This window comes from Acomys minous (assembly GCF_964271855.1).
Source record: "Acomys minous genome assembly, chromosome: 2".
Taxonomy (NCBI): domain Eukaryota; kingdom Metazoa; phylum Chordata; class Mammalia; order Rodentia; family Muridae; genus Acomys; species Acomys minous.
Genome location: NC_140484.1, coordinates 41,452,741 through 41,477,085, shown reverse-complemented (window position 1 = coordinate 41,477,085; position 24,345 = coordinate 41,452,741). Strand labels below are relative to the sequence as shown.

The 24,345-nt window shown below is 40.3% G+C and overlaps 1 protein-coding gene across 4 annotated transcripts in view; it reads right to left on the bottom strand.

Moving 5' to 3' along the window:
* The window catches only part of LOC311590769 (uncharacterized protein), a gene marked incomplete at its 3' end in the record, with an annotated part of 119,918 nt that overhangs the window by 27,990 nt on the left and 67,583 nt on the right, over positions 1-24,345 (bottom strand). For 3 of the 4 annotated variants that reach the window (XR_014776979.1, XR_014776980.1, XM_084770029.1), the window contains exons 3-5: positions 11,847-11,944; positions 10,626-10,709; positions 4,067-4,230 (exon numbers count right to left, since the gene is read on the bottom strand). Coding sequence is in view for 2 of the 4 variants with exons in the window: in XM_084770029.1 (XP_084626155.1) it covers positions 4,067-4,094 (28 nt within the window). The remainder of the gene's footprint in view (positions 1-4,066; positions 4,231-10,625; positions 10,710-11,846; positions 11,945-24,345) is intronic. The other variant, XM_084770030.1, reaches the window with a different exon arrangement.

Below are 24,345 nucleotides of genomic sequence, written 5' to 3'. Positions count from 1 at the left end.
TGATGATCACAGGAAAGAAGCCTGGAGTTCTGACCCAAAAAGCTTAGCAGGCACCGTGACTCAGGAATAACCAGATTATACATGGAAGACAAAAGCAACTCCTGCATTGATTTGAGGACTTAACTGACACACAGAGAAGGCTCAGGAAGGAGGGTAGTTTAGGGACAGAATGAGTCTTGAGACTTAGATTCTCTAATTGGGCTTCACCTTGGAAAGAATGAGGAAGAACCCCTGAATCTCCTCTTGCATCTTCCAATCATCACAAGAAAAATCCTCCAATCACTTCTTTCCACACCCAAAGAACCAGTCTGGGATTGTGTGAGTGTGACTGCTTTCTTTGTTTGACTGTTCCGTTTGGAAAAAGAGAAGCCTGTTACAACCATTTTGAGTCCCAGGAGGAGCCCATGTATCATGGTTTAAAGTCAGCCATCCCTGCAGGCCCTTCATATCTGAAGCTGGATGAAGCCACTGTGTAGCCAGTTTTGTTTCCAAATCCCCAGCTCTACACTGCACATAGGACCTGAGGCAGACAAACCCATTTCTACCCCTGAGCTACTTCCCAAGACGCCCTCACTCATGCCTCCCCCTTTCCCCCTCATGCTACAGGATGTCTCTGAGAGGCCTTGAACTTGGTCTAGAGACCAGGCAAGCCTTGAAACTTTTGATCCTCCTCCCTCAGTTGGCCTGAGAAGCAGCTGGAATTGCAAAGCTTGTACCACTAGGCCTGGTATATGGACAGTTTTCTTTCTTTCTTTCTTTCTTTCTTTCTTTTTTTCTTTCTTTCTTTCTCTGCCATAGAGTTTTTCATTAGTCATTAGAATGTAAAAGATTTGATAAATAATAGGAAAATATTGGCTCCTTGGCGTGGGAAATCCATGATATTGACAGCAGCAAACTACATTTCTTTGGAAAAGATGGTGTCTTGGTTCTTAGAGAGTATTTGCCTTGCTGCTGGGACATATGAACACCCCCCTCCCAAGGAGCTTGGAAAGCCAGCCCCAGCCCCACCCTGACTTTGTTTCATCATTTGTGTGACATGGCTGAGTAGCAGCCTACTGTAGTCCTGTCCATTCACGGGAGACAGAGATGGGCAGTTTTCTTATAGCTAGAAGTTAAAGTGTCATATAGATTATGCCAGGTAACTCCATGTTAGGGGGAAAGCAACATTCCTGTTTTAGTTATCTGAGTAGTAGATGAAAAACCAGCTGTCAAATGAGAACCTTGAAGAAGGAAAGAACCAGCTCTCTGTCTAGGCAGCACAGCTCATAGTCGATTGTCCTGCAGCATCAAAACGAAGCAATCAACAGATTCAACCAACCAGCAAATGTTCCATGCATATACCCAACACACTTGCCCAAGTACAACATGGCGAATACTTAAAATATTTCTTTTTTTTGACATAATTAAGACAATCCATTTTGGGGGCATGAGAAGATAACTTAGGTTGCAGCCCTGCTGGATGACATGAGTTTAATCTCTGAAACACACATGGACATGGTGGAATGAGAGGACCAACTTCCAAAACTTATTCTGTGACCTTTACCCCCACGTGTAGCATGGAGGCATGTGCACATTCACACAAAATAAACAACTCATAATAAAAAGTGTAAAATATATATTCCTAAACAGGTGGTTCAAGGCTATAAGAATTGCAATAAAGCCACAAGAAAGAAGTGAATACAAAGAATATTTTGGAAAAATAATGACCAGAGTAAATAATAGTATTTCTTTACATCTCTTATAAAGTGGTTCTTTACTATTTGCTAGGCATTGCCTGTGAGCTTATGCAAGCCCACCATGGACGCTTTAGTGTTGTTCAGGAGTCATGAAATTGAGGCTAAAGAGTTTATAGAAGTTTTCTTTTTTTCTTTTTAAAATTAATTAATTTATTCAGATTACAATTAAATTGTTATCCCATCACTTGTATCCTCCCTTTCCTCCTTCCCTCCCACACCCACCATATTCCCCTCCCCTATGTCCATGACTGAGAGGGATCTCCTCCCCCGCTTTATAGTCACAGGCTATCAAGTCTCATCTTGGTAGCCTGCCTTTTCTTTCTTTGAGTGCCACCAGGGCTCCCCACCGAGGGGAGGTTGTCAAATATGGGGCACAAGAGTTCCTATAAGAGTTAGTCCATGCTCACCACATAACTGTGGAGAATGCCTTGTCCATTGGCTAGATCAGAGTAGAGATTTGATGTTTACTACTTGTATTGTTCTTGGTTAGGTTAGTGCAACAGTTTGAGCAGACACCCCCAGGGCCCTCATCCATTAGTTATGATGTTCTTCTTGTAGGTTTCTAAGATCCTATGGGTCCTTCTATTTTCCCCATTTCTTATAAAGTGGTTAGAAGAAAAAGTGGGGAAGATCCTGGAACACATTGGCACAGGAGACAACTTCCTGCAATAGCCCAGGTCTTAAGGTCAACAATCAATAAATGGGCCTTCATGAGGCTGAGAAGCTTCTGTAAGGCAGGAGATACTGTCAACAGAACAAAGTGACAGCCTGCAGACTGGGAAAAGATCTTCACCAACCCTACATCTGACAAAAGTCTAAAATCCAAAATATATAAAGAACTCAAGAAATTAAACACCACCAAACCAAATAACTCAATTAAGAAATGGGGCTCAGCTTAGTTTTTGATTCAATGACCTATCCTTGAGTGAAAGTGGGGTGTTGAAGTCTTCCACTATTAATGTGTGGGTATCAATAAGTGGCTCAAGCTTTGTTAATAACTCTTTTACAAATGTGGGAGCCCTTGTATTAGGAGCATAGATGTTCAAAATCGTGATGTTTTCTTGATTGACTTTACCTTTGACGAGTACGAGCAAAAAGAGTTAAATGGTATATACTCACTTATATCGAGACACTAGTCCAAGGTGTACGTCCCCATGAAAAACTTTACCTACCAGGAAAGTGGGTCAGAGGGGAGGACATCCTATTGAGACTTTAGGTGAGAGAAGCCTGGGAGAATGAGGAAATAGAAGGATCCAGTGGGTCCTGGAAAACTACAGGGGGGTCTGGGCCCTGGGGTCCTCCTCAAATTATGGCACCAGCCAAGGAAAATATAGGCAGTAAACTTCGAACCCCTACCCAGACTAGCCGAAGGACAGGATATTCTCCACTGTTAAGTGGAGAAGGAAATCTGACTATCACACAAACTCTGCTGCCCCATATTTGACCATGTCCCTTGGATGGGGATGCCTGGTGGCACTCAGAGGAAGGATAATAGGTCACCAAGAAGAGACTCGATACCCTATGAGCATATACAGGGGGAGGAGGTCCCCCTCAGTCACAGGCATAGGGGAGGGGAGTAGGAGGGGAAGCGGGAGGGAGGGAGGAATGGGAGGATACAAGGGATGGGCTAACAACTGAGATGTAATATGAATAAATTAATTTAAAAATGGGAAAAAAAGAAATGGGGCTCAGAACTAAACAGAATTCTCAACAGAGGAATATCGAATGGCTGAGAAACACTTAAAGAACGTCTTTAGTCATCAGGGAAATGCAAATCAAAACGACCCTGAGATTCCATCTTACACCCAGCAGAATGGCTAAGATCAAAAACTCCAGTGACATCACATGCTGGTGAGGATGTGGAGAAAGAGGAACACTCCCTCATTGCTGATGGGAATGCAAACTTGTACAATCACTTTGGAAATCTACCTAGTCTACCTGGTGCTTTCTCAGAAAACTAGAAACAGGGCTTCCACAAGACCCAGCTATTCCACTCCTTGGAGTATACCCAGAAGATGCTCCACCACACAACAGGGACACATGCTAACCATGTTCATAGCAGCCTTATTTATAACAGCCAGAACCTGGAAACAGCCTAAATGTCCCTCAGTAGAAGAACGGATAAAGAAACTGTGGTACATTTACACAATGGAATACTACTCAGCTATAAAAAAAAACAAGGAAACCCAGAAATTTATGGACAAATGGATGGAACTAGAAATGATCATACTGAGTGAGTTAACCTAGAAGCAGAAAGACTCATATGGTATATACTCACTTATAATGGGACACTAGCCCAAAAGGCATGTCCCCTGAAGGTCTTCACTTACCAAGAGATTGGAATAGATGTGAGGACATCCTACTGGGACTCTTGGTAAGAGTTTATAGAAGTTTTCAAAGCCGTCTAGAATGCAAATCCTTTTGAAGCCAGAGCTTGAAGCACAGTGCAAGAATGCTTAAGGTGTGATCAATGGAAGGCATAAGAAAAGCATAGCTAAAGGGGGAAAAAGTGGATGGTGAGAAGCAGGAACTTAATATCCTTGAATCTACAAACTGGCTCCTGAGTATTGTAGCTAGATATGAAACTTGTGGCCCAAGGTCATATAACATGTTATTGCCCAGAATGCAGGTCTCCTGACCCCATTTTCTGGTTGTTCTCCCAGCTTCTAGGTCACTTAGATCCTCTGCAAGATATTAAGTGATTCAGAAGGGGACACATGTCTCCAGCCAGTGGTGCTGGCTAAGATCTTCAGGCTCCATTTCCAAACCTTGTCTAATGTAGTTTAATGTCTGAAGAGGTCAGAGTGCCCACTCCTTCTTATGAAATAATCTTAACAAAAATTCTATTACCTCTTTATCTTTCTTAGTTCCCACACTGGAGATGTGTAGCCTTGTGCTTCTGTAAGAGTGAAGCTAATGTTTGTTTATTGTGTTTTAGGGGAGAGTCACAGTGTTGCATAAGTACATTCAAGAGGATGGGGTACTTTGCTGGAAAGTGAAAAAGGCATCTTGGAGGCACCATGTTCTGTGCTTCAGAAGGACCTCCCATTTGTTGCTGTTCTTGAGCACAGTGCATGCCACCAAGGAACACAGCACTCACGTTGTGGAGCCCCTGCCAGGACACATGTTTTGTTTCTGTGTTTAAGAAGCTTCCTAAGACATCTCTCTCTCTGTCTCTCTGTCTCTCTGTCTCTCTGTCTCTCTCTCTGTCTCTCTCTCTCTCTCTCTCTCTCTCTCTCTCTCTCTCTCTCTCTCTCTCTCTCTCTCTCTCTCTCTCTGTGTGTGTGTGTGTGTGTGTGTATTCAAACTCTTGAGGGAAGAAAACACTTTCTAGTCATTGCATTTTACACTTATCACAGCTAATACTTTTAAGTGAATAATTGCATGTCTTTTATTGCACAGATATAACCAAGATATTAACTGTAATGTTACTGTTTATAAATAAGTTTAATTTTAGATTCAGTGGTATAGAATTCAAATTTAAGATTATTCTTCATATATATTATAAATACTTTTTATTCTAATATGTGGTATTGTATCCATATAACTAAAGTATAATACAAGGTTTACTTCAAATACTTTGAAAATGCTATTGTAGGCTGTTTAGGATAATAAGTTGTATAAGTTAGTTGTTAGTTGATCAAATCATGGTCACACCAATTACTAGTCTATTTTTATCACAAGAATATAATCTTCAGTGAAACAGATATATATGATTCTATAGAAAGACAAGGTAAAACAGTTAGATAAGATCTTCAAAAGCCTCAGAGACATACAAAATATGGAATTTAAAAAATTGTTTATTATTATCTTAAAGATCCGTTGACAATGAGACAAGCTAACTCTCGGCAACACCCAGCCTACTTCAAAGAGGATGATGAGCATATATCTATAATATATACAATATATAGGTACTATTTTAAAGGCTAAAGGTGTTTTTTATTAATTAATTAATTTATACATCTGGATCACAGCCCCCTCCCTCCTCTCCTCCCAATCCCACCCTCCCTCAGTATTCTCCCTACTGCTCAGAAAAGGGGACCTTCCCTCACCTACCCACTCCTGCTCATCAAGTCACATCAGGACCGAGCACATCCTCTTCCCCTGTGGTCCCACTAGAGAGAAGTGAGAAAAAAGCAGGCAACAGAGTCCATGTCAGAGACAACCCTTACTCCCATTACTGGGGACCCACACAAAGCCTGAGCTGCCCTTCAGCTCCTGCCCATCTGTGTAGGGAGCCTAGGTCTATTTTGAAGCGTTTTTACCTATGTCTAGAAGGATATGCCATATGTACTTGAATACTCTTGGAGGCCAGATGACAATGTCAGATGCTCCAGAGCTTACAGTTATAGTTACAGTTGGCTGTGAGCCACCTGATTTGAGTGATGGGAACTGAACCCTTGTCTTGGAAGAACAGAAAGTATTGTTGATGACTGAGCCATGTCTTCAGCCCCTAAGCTAATTTTTATGGTATCACTCCAGCACAGGTTCTGTGCTTTTGTGTTAACTGCCCAGAGCTGCCTATCCTGCTAATAGTAAGTTTTGAACTTCAGGACAGTTGGTTCCAAAGCTGTGTTTTTATCTCTACAGAAGCTTCTTCCTTGGGCACTTTATTCTATCATTACATTTCCTATAAGAGCTACAAAACTCAGTGTATGGATTCGGGGTTTAAGATAATGTTTCAAAAACTATTTGATTTTATCTTATCTTGTTCCCAAAAAGCATTTCAATAGGTTAGCTTTGTAGTGAAATGCGGGCTTTGAAAAGGTTACAAGTGCACCTATGGGAAATGAAACATAAGGTTTTTAAACATAATTTTATTTTTGAGATTTTAATATAAATAAAAAATTTCTTCCTTTCCCTTTCTTTCTTCTAAATTTCCCAAATATGTCTCTTCACTCTCTTTCAAGGTCATGGTCTCTTTATAAATTATCATCACACTTATACATGCACATATATTCATAAATATATATTTTTAAGTGGCTCAGTCTGTATGATGTTACTTGTATGTATGTTTTCAGGAAAGGTCATTTGGTACTGGACAACCAATTGGTGCATATTTGCAGAATGCTTCAGAAATCACAGTGAGCTTCATTGATTTTTATCTTTCCCATTCTCCTTAAATTCAGTAAGGAAGGTAGTGGAAGTGTCCTGATTCTGCCCAAATTCATAAAACTCAGCTGATCCTGTCTCCCATCCTTACTTCCTGTTCGCCTCCTCTTGGCTTCTGACTCTCTCATCCTTTTCTTCCTCCTTCTCATTAGGTGGTTTTGCTCTGGACCGTGTCTTCTGAATTTATGGTGGTGATTTGCAAGGGTAAATGTATATGGTTCACAGCTGGGTTGTGGCGGTTTCTCTCACTTGGCAGCTTCCAGAGTAGAGTAACTTTGTCTGGCCCTGTGACTGGTGAGTCACTTCCAAAGCCCGCTGGAGCCTCACCTCCATTGTGTTGTGTTAGTGACTATTGAGTCACAGGACTTGCCAAGCCTGCCAGAGCCTTGCCTTCATTGTGTCATGTTATTCCTAAATTACTCTTTGTTTGCACCTGTTAGTGTACATTTTGAGAGTGAGGATCTAGTACTAAGAAGACAAGGACGAGGTCATCTTAGATTTGTGTATTGAATCTTTACAATTGGAAGTGCTTGATACAAAGACAGGATTGCACTATGTAATCCCAACTGACCTAGAACATGCTATATAGACTGGGCTAGCCTGAAACTTGTGACAATTATGTGACATATGCCTCCTGCTGCTGGAATTACAAGTGTGCACCATTGTGCCCAGCTTAATGCGCTGTATTTGAGTACATAAATGTCAAGGTGAACCATTTCTTTCCTTGGTGAATTCAATAGATCATTCTCAATGATTCTGACCTAGGGAAACCTTAGCTCTGTCATGCTTTTAAAACATTTTCATTCATTCATTCATTCATTCATTCATTCATTCATTCATTCTTTACATGTGCATGGCAAATTGCACAAAAGGAGGTCAGACAGGACAACTTGTAGGACTCGGCTCTCCTCTTTTACCATGAGGACCCTGGTTGTCAGGCTTGGCAGCAGGCATCTTTCCTATTGAGTGCCTTTTGTTATGCTTTTTGACAATACATCTGATAATGATAGTTTCGGGTGAAGAAATTTGTGTTTTTACTGTATACTTGAATCTAGACTCACCACATGCTATGGGGATTATCTACATTAGGTTAGTTATGGTAGAAACAGCCATCCTAACCATAGACTGGGACCCAAGGCTGAACAAGAAATGGGAATCCAGTGGAGCATGAACACCCAGCACTCTAGGCTTCTGGACTGCAGATGCTACATAACCAGATGCCTCATGATCCTGCCTCCATGATTTCCCTGCCACACTGGCTCTCAAACAATGAGCCCATAAAAATTTCCCTCCCTCAAGTTGTTTTTGTCAGAAATTTTATTGTGGCAATAAGATAAATAACTAATATTGTATGTATACACAAATACATATAGTAGTGTTATACTCATTGCAAAAACACGATGTGAGAAATAAGAAGAAGGAATACAACACAAGTGCCCATCATCTTGTTTGTTGATTTCATTCCTCAGAGGTCAGTCAGTCAGTCAGTCAGTCAGTCAGTCAGTCAGTCAGTCAATAACAATAGCTTGACATGTTTCTCTTTAAGTCATCTTTACATGCATATACAAATAGTCCTCAAATGTTATAGGTTCATAATTATACCATATTATGGCACATGGTATCAACAACACTCAAGGTTATTATCCTCTCAGAAAAAGATACACAATGAGAATATTGCTAAATACACACAAAAGAAATTTAAATTTGTGTCATACTTCACTGCCCTCTGCCCCCCAAAATTAGGGCTAGGCAACTACTTTTGGTTCCAAGCATTTCAGAGAAGGGGTACTCAACCTCCATGGATGTGATATATCATTCATAAATCTAATTAACTTTTAATTAGACGAATATCATTATTTTTCAAAATAATTTTAATTGTCTCCCTCATAACTATGATTTTGCTTTGGGGGAATGTCCACTTAGCTGGAAACACATGCCTCTTCTAACAACTCACCTTGAGGCTGGGGTCTATCAGAGCATGGGTTTTCACTTCTTGGTTTTCAAGGCTGATGCAATGGCCATGTTTGTGTGGCCTTGGTCAGGTTGACTCTTCTACTGTTTCTCTTAACATATCTGCAGCTTGCCCCTATCTCTCTATTACAAGAGTGAGGATTCACCCAAAGGCCAGCGTGACTCTGCTGTGCACATGCATGGCACATACTTCAGGCACTGTGCAAGCAGGAGCCATTGAGAAAGCAGCCAGTGTGCGTAGCCGAGTTGTCTGCTCTTCACATATGCAGTTCTATGCTCTACTCTTGTAGATTTTCTTAACTTCCTTTTCTCTTCCCTTATTTCCATTTTTAGAGATAGGGTTTGGCTAAACATAGCCTAGGCTGCGCCTCTGTCTCCCGAGTAGCTGGGACTACAGGTGTGTGCCTTCACACCAACCTGCTGCCATCACTTAGGTCTCTGCAGGTTCTAAAATACCTGCAAAGCTTCCATTGTTTTGTGATTTTTGGATTACTTTCTAGGCTTTAGTGTCTTCACCTATTAAAGGTGATGTCCAGATTTGTAAGTAAATTTGCAAATGACTCTTTCAATTTCATATAAAATGTACTTGCTGCTCATTTCTTCCATGTGAGTTTCTGGAAGCCCCTTCCACATTGTTTTCAGCCTGATTTCCTGTTCCCTGACCACATTTGCCCTCGGTTTGTGCTGTGTTTTGTTTTTTTTATCTTATACATAACTTAAAATTCAAACGGCTTGGCATTTTTAATTTTCAAAACTATTTAAATTATTAAAGTATCTTGGGTCTTTTATTAGCCAGAAATATTCCACCCACAAATGAGGACGACTAGATACATTTCACAGGAGGAGGAGGAGAGCGTTTCCACATTCCCTTGCTGATGAAAATTGAACTCTATATCAAGTTATTTCTGGAAAAATATCATTTTCTCCAAAAACCTGTCTGTGCCAAAAATTCCAAATTTGTCAAATTACCACTCTTCCAACTACCTATATGGGAATGGACCAAATGTTGTAACTTTAAATGGAAAGTTAGGAATTCTGGCTAACATCAATAAAACGTATGATGTTTCTGTGGCAGTATTTATTTGCCACAGAGTAAGTAATAACTTCTAGAAATACCCAGAACCTAGTGCCTATAATCTGTGAATGTTAACTTGTAAAAGAAAAAAAAAGAGATTTTGAAGGTGTGGCTAAATTAAGGCTCTTTCCCCTTGTTTTCTTTATAATTGATAATTTTAGTTAATCCACCTCCTGTTGCTTACATCCACTTCCCTTTCCCTCTGCCCATTTTTCAGCCAACCTAATCTCTCAGTGGTGATGCCATTAGATAAAATTACATGCCTTTCTCCAGCAACCATTATTAGTGATTAGCTCCTCAGAAAGAGGTCTTATAGGCACCTCCCATATTCATGATGGACAGTCAGAAGGCCTAGTCTTGTATGGGTATCCGTAGCTGCAATGTATTCATGTTTACAACAATAATGTCATATATTAATGGTAGTGTTTTATGATACTCTTCTTCATCTTCTAATGCTGGAAGCTGTCCATTGGGGAACTTTTCCTGGAGCACCCAGGTAGCAGCTACCCAATAATGAATGACAAATAGTCTCAAGGGTTCAGCCTTCTCTAGAAGCCGAAAAACTCTTCCCTAGCACACCTAGAATGAATGAAACCTGATATTAGACCTATAAAAACCAATTTCTGACTTAGAAACACTCAGAGAACGCATATGTATTGTTTTAAGATACTATATTTGTGATAATTTGTCATAGATTACAAAAAATTAAGAAAAACGCTCTATAGGCTTACCTTCAGCTGGATGTTAAGAAGCCATTTTCTTAGTGGATGGGGTGGCACATAGGATGGGAGGATTTCATTTCTTGAAAAGATGTTCTGTTGGACAGCACAGAGAGATGCAGGGATAAGGGAGAACATTTGCTAACCCTAACCTGATTGATGAACTGCTCTCGAGTGCTTAGCTTCAAGCTTGGGTTGTGTTATTTCCTGCTCCCAGGTAGCATGGAAGAATTCCCAATTGCCAATATCACCCAACTGTGAGCAAAGGCTGAATTTTTAATGCTGGTCCTGCTTGAAGGAACCTAAAGTTGAACTCAAGACTTAAAGGATTCATTGAAGTATCATCAACTCCATACATATGTGATAATGTAGACAGAGACTGCTCCTCAGCCAATCCTCTGATAAGGTCTTGGAATAGGTACTCTAAAGTACTAGACACAAGCAAGGGGAATTTTCAGTCTGTTTCGCCTGCATATACTAGGTTGCATTTTTAGAGGAGTTTGCACTGATGATATAAATGCTTGCTTCAAATAGCAATTGTTATTCTAACCAAACGGGGTCCATAGGGCATAGGAAAAAGAAAGATGTGAAATAGGCAACTTCATTTCTTCAATAAACATTTATTAGGTCAACTACGAGGCAGGCAGTGCACTAATTGCTAGGAGGATACAGAGAAACATGACTGGGTCCCTGTCTTTATGGTCCTTAAGGTAATGAGGGAGATTAAAATAATCAGTCAGGATAATAGCTTCCTTTTATGGAAAATGTGTTCCATTCCACAAACTATGCTCAACACTTTCTACAGAATATTTAATGCCCTTGAACTCCTAGGTGGTGACTAACTGGGCACTTGTCAAAGCAGAGATTAAGTGGGATTCGGGGAGATAATGAGAATCCCAGCCTCTCCTCCATGGTGGAGACAGCAGGTGATAGGAGCAGCCATTTTGATTCTCTATAGAGGCGCTTATATGTCCATAGAAATTGATAAGCGGCATCAGAATGAACCTTCTTCTGCTTCTTGTTATGAGGATTGAACGAAGGATGGCAAGCAAGCACTCTACCACCAGGACACATTGCAACTCCTAAAATACCTATTCTTTACTTAATTAGCTAATCCTTTCACTTGTCTGGGCCTTGGGATATGAAGCTGGTACCAGGAAGAGATGGCTCGCTGTATGTAGAAGATCAAGGCTCTTCTGACAAGGAAGGATGAACAATGGCTCCTGGTCGTACCTTTTTCCTGAGTTTAGAAGTGTGGAGGTTAATCAGTGCAGATAAGGTAGGTCTGGCTATGGCTCTCATTACTGGGTAGCAGGTCATTATCTGTGAGTCTGGTTAGAAAAAAGGAGAAGAATTTCAATATTATGCAGAGCTGTGAGCAGAGATGTCAGCATTATGACACCTATGCCTCGGTGCCAAAATCTTAGTTCCTCAATGGACGAATGTGATAATGGGGAGCATTATAGCACATAGTCACTAAAGTGTGGTGTATCTGGAATGTTCAGCAGAAAGGCAATATTCAGATTTTGGTGAGTGTTTCTGTATTAGTCGGGGTTCTCTAGAGTCACAGAAGTTGTGGGATGAATCTCTCTCTCTTTCTCTCTCTCTCTCTCTCTCTCTCTCTCTCTCTCTCTCTCTCTCTCTATATATATATATATATATATATATATATATATATATATATATATATATCCCATACATATATATATGTATGGAATGTATTAAAATGATTTATAGGCTGCAGTCGAACTAATCCAACAATGGCTAGATGTGAAGGACAAATCCAATAATCTAGTATTTTCTCAGTTCCCCAAAGCTGGGTATCTCAACTGGTCTTCTGTATATGCTGAAGTCTCAAAGTAGTAGGCTTCAATGTCAGTGAAGGAATGAGTGAACCTTCTTTCTGCCATGTCTGCATATAGTTTTCTTCAGAATCTGTGGCCCAGATTAAAGGTGTCTCTTCCTACCTTAAGACCAGGAGCAGAGGTGTGTCTCCCTGTCTCAGAGGCCTGGACTAGAAGTGGATTCACCCACTTCAGGCCAATCAGCTTGTCTCTCACAAGAGTGCCCTCCATGTTTGAATTGTTCATTCCAGATATAGTCAAGTTGACAACCAAGAATTGTCATTCATAGTTTCCCAAAGATCTTTAGTGAGGAATGCAAAGGGAAATTGTATGTAGCATTCATTTGAATATTTTCTGTGAAATGCCAATTTGAGAAGTGCTATATAGATAGTTATCCTACTTAGGGCCTCCACTTGTACCTCCAATATACATGTTTGTAAATGAAACAGACAAAGGAGAACTACTTTATTTTGCATGTCAGCTTTCAATATACCAAACCATTTCAGCCAGAGTAGGAAAAACCAAGAACTACCAGTTTCCTTATTTATTCACTTAGGGTTTTGGCTGTTTTAGGGGCAGAGTCATGGGTGGCACAGACTGATTTTGAGTTCACTTTGTAGCTGAGGCTACCCTCAAGTTCATGATTGTCTGGTTTCTATCTGTCCAGTGCTGGGATTAGAGGTGCATGGCACCATGCCTGACTAAAAAACAATGTTTTGGACTGTGGATGTAGCTCAACTGCTAGGGTGCCACCAAGCTCCACAGTCCCCACCCCCCTAAACAGGGCAAATCCCAGCACTCCGGAGTGGAGGCAATAGGATCAGTGGTTCAAGGTCATTCTCAGCTACACACTGAGTTCAAGTATAACCCCTATCTCAAACGGGAAAAGAAAAGCCCTTTTATTCTAAAGAAAATAGAGAATCCATAAGAAAGAACATGGCCAAAGCAACATCTTCAGGAAGTCTCTGTGGTTACTTGGCATTTGGTTTGAATCTGCTAGATGAGGATGAGTTTTCTGGATGACATTTGCTTTGAGTCTATTGGCTGGAGATGAGTTTTCTGGATGAATGGTCGAGAGACAGTGGCACGAGGTGCAGTCTTGCCATGGGTAAATGGTAAGCATCAGCAGCCCACAGGCAAGTGTGTACACGTCCATCATTAGACTGTCTCCTGACTAACAGGAAATCTGGATGAAATGTTATGTACCATCCACGAAGAAGCAAAGGCGATGTGAAAACTAATTGACCAAGAAATTAGAATGCCTTTTGTTTATGTGGCCTTAGGTTAAACAATTCTCTGAATTTCCCTGTTCTTATTTGAAAATAGCTGAAGGATGAATTCTTTATTCTTCCTCAGCCATGTGAGGACCCAGATAATGTTTCTGGCCACCCCATATAGCATGGAAGTTCACCTAGGGTTATTTATTCACTAGCTACATCAAGTGTGCAAGCTGGGGATACAAAGGAGGCATCATCAAACGTTTTTCGTTGTTTTGAGGTAGGGTCTTGTTATATAATCCACACTGATGCAGAACTCATGGCAACTCTCCTGCCTTAGCCCTCTGAGTCCTGGGATTGTAAGTAGTGTATACCACCACAACAGACAGAAGACTTTGGAAAGGGGCAGGGTGCATAACCGGATGGTCTCTCTAACGATTCTTTAACTAGGCTGCTGTGCTGCTAAATGAAGAAATGAATGGATGTTGCTGCACGCCCATAAAACTTCATTAGCAAAAGCAAGCAGTAGGCCAGGCTTCCCCCATGGGCAATTAATACAAATCTTTAATATAACTTAGACTTAGTACAATTCTTGTTTTTCTTAACTGTCAGTCCAAGATGGAGGGGCCACCTCACTTTCCGTACTCCCTAACTTGCACTCCTCCTATGCTGCTCTCAGACTTGTATACTTGTTTTCTTTGTCACCAGGGCTTTCCACCTCATTCTGGAAGGGCAAATTTACAGGGAGAGGTTTTGTCTATAGCTGTTGAAGTCTTTCAGATACTTCGAAGTGAAGCAATTAGAAGGCAAACCTCCTTTGCTGATGCTTGTTTCTCCATGTGTAGTCTTCTTAAAATAATGGCCTTTTACCCTTTGCAGAAAAAGTTTGCCAGTCTGTTCCACACCTGCCTTTGGGATCAGAACTGCTCTCTTACTGCTAATGCCTTGAGCCACTCTGTGTCGCTAAAACTCATACCCTGCCAGCCCCAGCAACCATTCATCTATTCCCCGTTTCTGTTGTTTACTCATTTTTTGTATTGACATCATGAGACCTGACACACCATTATTAAGTTACTCTTTGATGAGTGAAAGAACACACAGATGTAATGTTAATGCTTCCAGCTAAAAGGAACATTTTATATATTGGATTACTTCCGTCATTAACAAAGTTCTGATGAATTGAAAATTAGAATGAGATTGCAAAAAAAAAAATCATTAAAATGAATTAGGCTAACATCTGAAAGATTATTTTCTTAGTATATAAATTGAACTCCCAGAATAATGAATTTGATGTGGTTAAAGCAAGGAAGTGACCCCTTCAAGGGGTCATTAATTGTATTACAAAAGAAGTGCCCTGGCACCATATAATGGGCAACTTTTCATCTCACACCCAAGTCGGGAAGTGGCTGTGACCAAGGAATTTAAAACAGTGTACTGCACCAGAGCGTGGATGACTGCAGCAGGTCTTTAAAGACAAAAATTCAAAACAGTCTAGGATATAGAACTATTCACCACCATTTCTGGGATCAAGCCTGCGTGGCATGTCTGAAACCCTCCCTCTCTCTCTTCTTTTTCATTTATTGTGTTGTGTTAAGGGTCTTACTTTAGAGATCAGATTGGTCTCAAAATCACAGAAAACCTTCTACCTCAGCCTCCCAAGTGCTGAGATTACAAGTATAAGCAACCATGGCCAATGGGAGCACAGAAGAAAACCTGGCCAAGCTTGGTGAGAATGACAGGAATATGTTATACCCTCACAAATAGCAACATCTGCATGCAGGGCCCTTTGCTTTACCTAGATACTGCATGCATTAAGTGGACCCTGCCAGTGGCCTTTAATTTATATACAGATTTAGCTATTAAGTTTAGGTCTCCAATATCTTCATACGTTCTCTCCTAAAATTGCCACAGCTGAGGTGGGATCTGAGTTTGCACTTTCACCTAGAAAAACAATAGCATTTCGTTGCATTTCTATAAAAAATCTTTTCTGTAACGTAAATTTTCACGAGTGCTCTCTGAAAGGGGAGGCTGTGTTAATCGGTCAGTCAGATGACTATAGCTTGGTACCTTAGTGATTTGTCTTATTGCAGTGACAAACTACCCGACGGAAGCAAATTAGGAGAGGTGTCCTATCTTTACTTGTTGACTTGACACACCGTGACGTCACCTAAAAAGAGGTTCTCAATAGAGGGATTGCCCAGATTAGGTTGGCCTGTGGGCAATGTCTCAGACACTATCCTAATTATTAACTGATTAACTGATTGACTGATAGAGGACGGTCCAGCCCATGGTGGATGGCACCATTCCATGAGCAGGTGATCCCTGGCTGTATAGGAAAACCCGTTAAGCATGGCTCCGTGCATAAGCTAACAGGCAGCATTCCTCCATACTTTTTGCCTCAGGTTTCTGCTTGAGCTTCCTCCCTGACTTCCACCAATGCAACCTGTCAGCTGAAAATAGCAATTGATGAAAAAGAGTTAGTCCCAAAAGACTAGAAAATGACTGTACCCAAGGCTCAAAGACGATTTCAGAAGAAGGAATGTGAAAACTATGAGAGTTAGAGGATCAGGGCATTTGCTGTGAGACTGTGTCACATAGTAACATCAAAAATGACACCCATAACATTTCAACAGCCTAACAGCCTAAACACGGGCTGAACAAGGACAAAAGTTAATGTGCTGGGGTGGACAGGGAAAAGCCATGAGGCCTCAACCCTATCCAGAGAACTACCAGCAAATAAGGAATGCTGAGGGCGAGAGACATAGTCTTTCGTAGAAGAGCACACCAATTGGTTAGCCAACACCAGAGGTCAGTCCTGAAATGTACCTGCAAGTGACATATATATATATATATATATATATATATATATATATATATATATATATATATCAACAATTAATGAGAAAGAGGCTATGAATTTTAAAGAGAGCAAAGAGAAATATATGGAAGGAGTTGGAGGAAGGAAAGGGAAGGGTAAAATGATGTAGTTATATTAATCTCAAAAATAATTTTTAAGGTAAAGCATGTTCTTAGAAAATCAATGTTTTCATCATGCTTGGCATAGTCAGAGTTCAGATAGTTAATAGAATAGGGCAGTGGTAGTAGTGATCAATTTCCTTAATTCTCCATCTGTTAAATCTGAAGGATGGTCTCCTAAGAACAAAGCAAAACAGTAAAAAATATTGAATATTGAAGCACACTTCAGAATACCAAATTGCAAGTTTATTGCAGCAATGTTCCATAATTATCCTATGACAAATACTACTGAGCACAGAGAGTATTTCCGACATCCAGGGCAGTGTATGCTGCTGTTATTTATTTAAAAATATAACTGTACTATTTCACAGTCCTATCAATTTTTTTTTTACATTTCAAGATCAATTGAATAGAGCTTGCATGGTTTCTTTGGGATCTAAGAAATGTTACTTTATAGAAATAACAATTTTTTCCAAAGTATACTTTGAAATGTTGATTTCAAGAACAGTAAATCTGTATTTTATTTCATCCCATAAATATTTCTTTTTCTCATTCATAGCAAAACATGCTAGTTGGCAAATCATCTGATTCATTTTCAATAGTACATGATTTTTCATAAAGTATACTAGTGTAGTTTGATGATAATATGTAATAAATAAGAGGATTTACTTCTGGTTTTAGAATGTTTATTCTTGTTTAATTACTCCCCAATTGGAAGTAACAAAATATATTTACCAAACACAATGCATTTGTATTATACTTCTTGCTTCATAAATAACAAAATTTGAGCAGATGATATGTTTTCAATAGGTAAAAATTTAGCAATATCTATGCTGACCTATTATCTTAAGAACATTACAGCATTGATTTTGATTAACTCTATAGTGATTTAATTCTAACTACATTTAGTAGTGTATTTGACAAGAGGCAGTCTATCTTCTTTTGTCTTAAAAAATACTTTGTTAACAACACGTTATTACTGTTATTGCAATCCACATAGAATCAGATGTCTTCTGAGAGTTGTGACTGCTGAGAAGTGAGACCCAAGTTGGACGAATAGACTGAATCTATCAGTCTAGCATTTCAGTGAAGGCCTGTGTCTAAAGCTTGTGATTAAATAATAATATTTTAAAAGACATATCACTATTGCAAAAGTGTGCTAGATTTGCCGACTCACATCTGCAGTCTAGGTGTTTGGGAGGCAGGAGGACCACTATAAGTAAAAGGCCACCCTGGTCTTCACATTGCTTCCATTCCAGGCCAGCCAGGGGTACATAGTGAGATCCATCATAGCAAATATGTGCTGCATTTAAACATAGTTTACTTTTTCTCATTTCCTTGTAAAGTTAAATAAAAGTCTTTTCAATTGAAGAGTAATGGTATAATCAATAAGAATTTCCAGAGCATGTGTTCAAAGACTATCTTTCCACAAATAGAGTCAATAGAAAGAAGGGGAGGAAGTGATGGCTCTGTGGCTGTGAGAACTGACTGGCTACTCTTCCCCAGGACATGAGTTTCATTCTCGGTGGCCATATGGTAGGTACTTCACAACAATTTGTACTTCTAATTGCAGGGGTTCTGACACCCTCTTCTGTCCTCTTCGGGCACCAGTCACACACATGGTGCACAGATGTATATGCAGATAAAACACCTATAAACATAAAAATAAATGTGTTTTCTAAATCTATGGCAAGTAAATGAACCAAACATCTATAATTACTCTTTTGTAATTCAAGTTTTTGTTTGTTTGTTTGATGCTACAAAAGCAAGTAAGAAGTACATGAAATTATCAGTGATATATTGTTTTGAAAATACTTTTGTGGACTAGAGAGCTGCTCTAGCTGTTAAGAGTACTTCCTGCTCTTCCAAGGGAGCTGTATTCTGTTCCTGGAACCCTCATTGGGTGGCTCACAATGTCCTTTAACTATAACCTCAGGGGATCCTTCAGTGGTCTCTTCTGTTTCCATAGTGACCTGTATGCATGTGGCACATATAGATGCACACATACCTACATGTATTTATGACACATAATTAAAAATAACGCTCAGGAAATCCTTTTGATGGTGAAAGATTGTCCTCTTTGACAACCACAAAGAGTTCAAAAGGAGTGTTGATTTTTAAAAGGAAAAAATCATGTTTATCCTATACTTATTTGTGTGAGCATATTTTCCTAAAACTTAGGTTTAGGAAAAGTAAAAATAGAATGAATGCTGGCCCGTTTCTCACTTAGCAGTGAGCTGACAATACCCCATCTAAATGAGGAAGCACACAAACAAGTGTACCTGCTTTATCACACCAGTTGTTCGATACAATGATGAATCAAAAACACAATATTAAGTTTACTTGAGACAATGAAAATAAAGTAGAAGAGAAATCTGAAAAACTCAAAGTGAATATGAACAAAGCATCGAGAATCCAGCTGTTGAAGTCAATCCTGTGCATATCTTTAAAAGGATGGTTGTAACAGTGAGTCATTGAGTGTTTCCAGCTATTAGGTGGGAACTGAGTTACGAAAGGTGCTCTGGCCTGTGGGGAAGAGGAACCAGGGAGAAGAGCAGCTGCTGGGGGCATCAGAGCAAATAAAGGGGAATCCTAGGTGCTTCCTTCCTTCCACTTCCCCTAGTGAACGAAGCTAGTCCAAAGCTAGGTGGCAAAGAAGCTTAAGAAATATGCTCCTCAGAGGGGAAAACATAGAATGAAAATAGTGTCAGCAGGAAAATGACCTTACAGAAACTAAAGTTTGGCTCCCATCTAGTCAAAGCCAACCCCGCCATTATGGAAGACAGACAAAGAGCTCATTCAACTCCTGTACTTCTCATCAGCTTCTTGGGAACAGTTGCCATGTACTCATGGCCCTGCCGGCTGAGAACGCTTGACACTAATATGTTTTCCTGATGATTGATGTGATGGATGGCGATCTATTTCAATTCTTGCATTTTCAAGACAGGGTTTCACTGTGTAACCTTGGTTGTCCTGGAAATCATTCTGTAGACCACACTGCCTCCCGAGTGCTGGGATTAAAGGTGCGCTCCACCACTGCCCAGCATCTATTTCCATTATTAAATGTATTTTTTTTATTATTAAAAATAGGCTAAATATCCACAATAGTATAACAAACTTATAGCTACCCACATGCCAATCTACAACAGCCAATATCTCATGACCAGTCTATGTTTTACTGACCCATCACATTTTGCAGTGAACTGAGTGACATGGTCTACAAAAATCTATGCCATTTCTTCACTACTCCACTTTTAAATTGGGCTTCTTTAAAGCATCACAAGTGTCTTCTGATAAACTGTACAGCTTTATAAATATACACACATAGGTATCTGTCACAGTATCTTGTCAGTCTAAAGAAAATGCCTCTTGCATTACACTGTGACACTTTCCTGCTCTTTGTGCTCTACAGATAAGCCATGTCCTGATTAGATTTTTGCCAACTGGAGACAAGATAGAGTCATCTAAGGAGAGAGGACAAACTCCTCCAGAGTGTCTATAGGCATGTATGTGGGACATTTTCTTTATTAATGCTTGGCATAGGAGGGTCCAGCCCATTGGGGGCAGTGCCACCAATGGGCAGGTGGTCCTGGTGGAATAAAAAAATTAGGCTGAACTGCCACACTATTATAGTAATAAAAACCAGATGGCATTGGCATAAAACAGACAGGTTAATCAATGGAATCAAATTGAAGATCCAGACCATACAATGGCACCCAGATGCGTGGCTAGGCAGAATGGGAAACTTGGTTTCCAGTGCCATAGAGGAAGCAACAAAGGATGGAGAGATAGATACTCTATTTCAGGACATCAGCAAAAAGTTTACCATGGCCATTGCACATAGATCCACACACCCTCACACACACCCCTCACACACACACCCTCACACACACACCCTCACACACACACCCTCACACACACCCCTCACACACACACCCTCACACACACACCCTCACACACACACCCTCACACACACCCCTCACACACACACACCCCTCACACACACACATCCCTCACACAACCCCCTACACTATGTTACCATAGGGGGATTTTCTTTTTCTTTCCTCAAAATTATTTTTAGTGTTTTAATTAGTTCATATTATATCCCAATTGTAGCCCTTTCCCTTCTTTCTTTCTTTCTTTCTTTCTTTCTTTCTTTCTTTCTCTTCTTCTCCTCCTTCTCCTTCCTCTTCCTCCTTCTCTCCCTCCTTCTTCTTCCTCCAACCTCCTACATTCTGTCTCAAAAAAGATTGGTAGAATGGCTGAGAAATTTGAAAACCTGCCAGTAGAAATGAAGGAATCTAGGAAATAACAAATGCACGCAAGGGTTGCAGAGTTGATTATGTAACTGGAAAAGTTATGGGTAGAGGGGAAGCTCTTGGGAAGCTACTAGTTCCAGAAAAGGGAAAACAAAAACAAAAGGGTTCAGACTTGCTGACTTTTCTACAGGATGAAAAAGGGAAGCAAACCGGGTGGCCCCTACCCAGGGCTTGTCACTTTAGGTCTCAAGTATCTGAAGCCCATGGGAGGGGTGGGGAAGCAGGAAGAATGGGAAGCCATGCAGCATGACAGGGCTAAAGAAAATCAGCTTGTTTTGAAAGAAAGAGTTATTCCTTTAATCCCAGCACTTGGGAGACAGAAGCAAGAGGATCTCAGTGAGTTCAAGGCCAGCCTCATCTACAAAGAGAGTTCCAGGACAGCCAGGGCTATTACACAGAGAAACCCTGTCTTGGGAAAAAGGAAAAGAAAAAGAAAAGAAAAGAAAGTGTCAAGGGAATGACCTTGGCTCCCTGATTTCTCCAAGACTTTTAACATGAAGGGGTGCTGGATTTTGTCAAACTATTTTTTAGCATCTAAGGAGATAAACATGTGGTTTTTTTTTTCTTTCAGTTTGTTTATATGGTGGATTACATTGATGGATTTCCATATACTGAACCACAAATTGAACCATTTGTGGCATATAGGCTTTTGACCCAGCAATACCACTCATGGGCACATACCAGAAAGATGCTTCACCATAAAACAAGGACATTTGCTCAACTATGTTCATATCAGCTTTATTCATAATATCCAGTGATACATTTACACAATGAAGTATTATTTAACTGTTTATAAAATGACATCATGAAATTTGCAGCCAAATGGCTAGAACTAGAAAAAAAGTATCCTAAGTGAGGAAACGGAGACCCATAAAGACGTGCATGGTATATACTCATATATAAGTGGATATTAGACACAAAACACAGGATAACCATGCTACAATACCCAGACCTAAAAAAGCTAAATAGCAAGGAAGACCTTAAGGAGGATGCTTAATTCTATTCAGAGGGCAAATAGAATAGACACCAGATGTGATTAAAGAGAAGGAAGAGGATGGGGGACCACAATAGAGGTCTTCTGCAAGACTCCACCCAGTGGGGGATCCAAGCAGAAGTTGATACTCATAGCCAAACTTTGGGGGTGGGGCTCATAGCGTCTTACTGAATAGCTGAGGTTTAGAAGGACCTGGATGGGACTGGCGCTCCACAAGGAGACCAATGGAGCCAACAAATCTGGACTGGGGGTTGGGGTCCAGAGATTGATGCACCAACTAAGAACCATGTATGGAGAGGACCTAGACCCTCTGCTCAGATGTAGTTGACAGGCAGCCATCTCCTTGTAGTCCCACAATACAGGGAGTAGGAATTATCTCTGACATAGACCCTGGTACCCACTTGCTGATCACTTCCCCCTGGTGGGGTGGCCTTGCTAGGCCATAGAGGAAGAGGATACAGGTAGTCCAGATGGGACATGATAGGCTGGGGTCAGATGATAGGGAAGGAGGGCTCCACCTTTTTGGGGACAAGGTGGGGGGATGAGGGAGGAAGGTTGGGACTCGGAGGAGATAAGGGAGGGGCTACAATCCGGATGTAAAGTGAATAATTTTTAAAAAAAGAATTAGTCACTTATAAATAATCAAACTTTTAGTCTTATTAGGTACTAATTTAGTTAATTATAGAAATAAGCTTTATTTAGCCTCCTGTATATGTTTTCAAAGTTACACAGAAAGTAAATAGCTAGAACCAAGCAACATTTGATCATTTAGAGATCCTGAGATATATAGGTGGTCCTCAAACAATTCAGAGATCTGCGAAATATGGTACTTAAGCCTTTTTAATAATAAGAGGCTTTTCATGACAGGGAGACACATCAACTCCTGGCAGCACCCTAATCTACTTCAAAGAAGATAATAGGCACTAAATAACTCCACATGGAGTTTGCTTCAAACACGTTAGAGCTAGTCACTGAACAAAAAACTGTTCTTACCTCAGCTGCTGACAGTATGCTCTCCAAACTGGACAAGCAGCACACTAGGAAGTAGACTACCCAACTTTGCCAAGACAAGGTGGGACAGACCTTCAAAATTCCTACTTCATAGAAAAGCCTGTCAGATATTCTAGACCTGTCAGTGATTGGATGCCCCACCAATACAGAAGAAGTTTGGGTAACTGTCAAGGTACCCAGAAATCTCTGACATTTCTATATTTTTGGAAACTGCTTTCTATGTACTTCCTATTTACTTGGGTAAAATTTATCTTTCTCGGGTGTTTGATGGGGTTCAAGACTAAAGAGTTATAGTGTTATAGTTTTTCTTATTATCAGATATAATAAGAAAACTCACAAGAAAGGTGTAAGTGTGTAAAGACATAAAAGCTTGAGTTGTGAAGGATGTAAGAAAGTGTGTTAGGGTCTAAGAAGATGTTTAAAGGTAGTAAATGTAGGCTAGATAGCAGAACACTTTCTCCAAATTTACAAAGTACAAATGGACTAGAAAGTATACATATAATTCTTACCTGATAGTTCTCATAATCGTTCTTATTGTATGTAGTTTATTGATGTCAGAGAAAAGACCATTTATTGAACTAAAAAGGGAAATGTAGTGAGAATTTTGGTTTCTTTAAAAACACAGTTTTGGTGACCTATTATCTTTCCTCTGAGTGCCACCAGGCATCTCCATCCAAGGAACATGTTCAAATATGGGGCACCAGAGTTTGTGTGAAAGTTAGATCTCCTTCTCCACTCAACAGTGGAGAATGTCCTGTCCCTTGGCTAGTCTGGGTTGGGGTTCGAGGTTTACTGCCTATATTTCCCTTGGCTGTTGCCATAGTTTGTGGAGGACCCCAGGGCCCAGACCCGCCTGTAGTTTTCCAGGACCCGCTGGATCCTTCTATTTCCTCTTTCTCCCAGGCTTCTCACACCTAAAGTCTCAATAGGGTGTCCTCCCCTCTGACCCACTTTCCTAGTAGGTACAGTTCTTCATGGGGACGTACCCCTTGGACTAGTGTCTCGATATAAGTGAGTATATACCATTTAGACTTGATACTCTATGAGCATATACATGGGGAGGAGGTCCCCCTCAGACACAGACATAGGGGAGGGGAGGGGAGTAGGGGGGAAGTGGGAGGAAGGGAGGAATGGGAGGATACATGGGATGGGCTAACAACTGAGATGTAATATGAATAAATTAATTTAAAAAATAAATAAATTGAGGTTAAAAAAAGGTACTGGGAGTAGCTGGAGAATGAAGAGAAGAATGTGGCTGAGAAAAAAATAAAATTTAAAACTATGCTAGAAAAACAAAACAAAACAAAACAAAAAAACAAAAATAAAAAAAAAAAACAACCCACAGTTTCGGTTAAGCAAATGTTTTTGTTT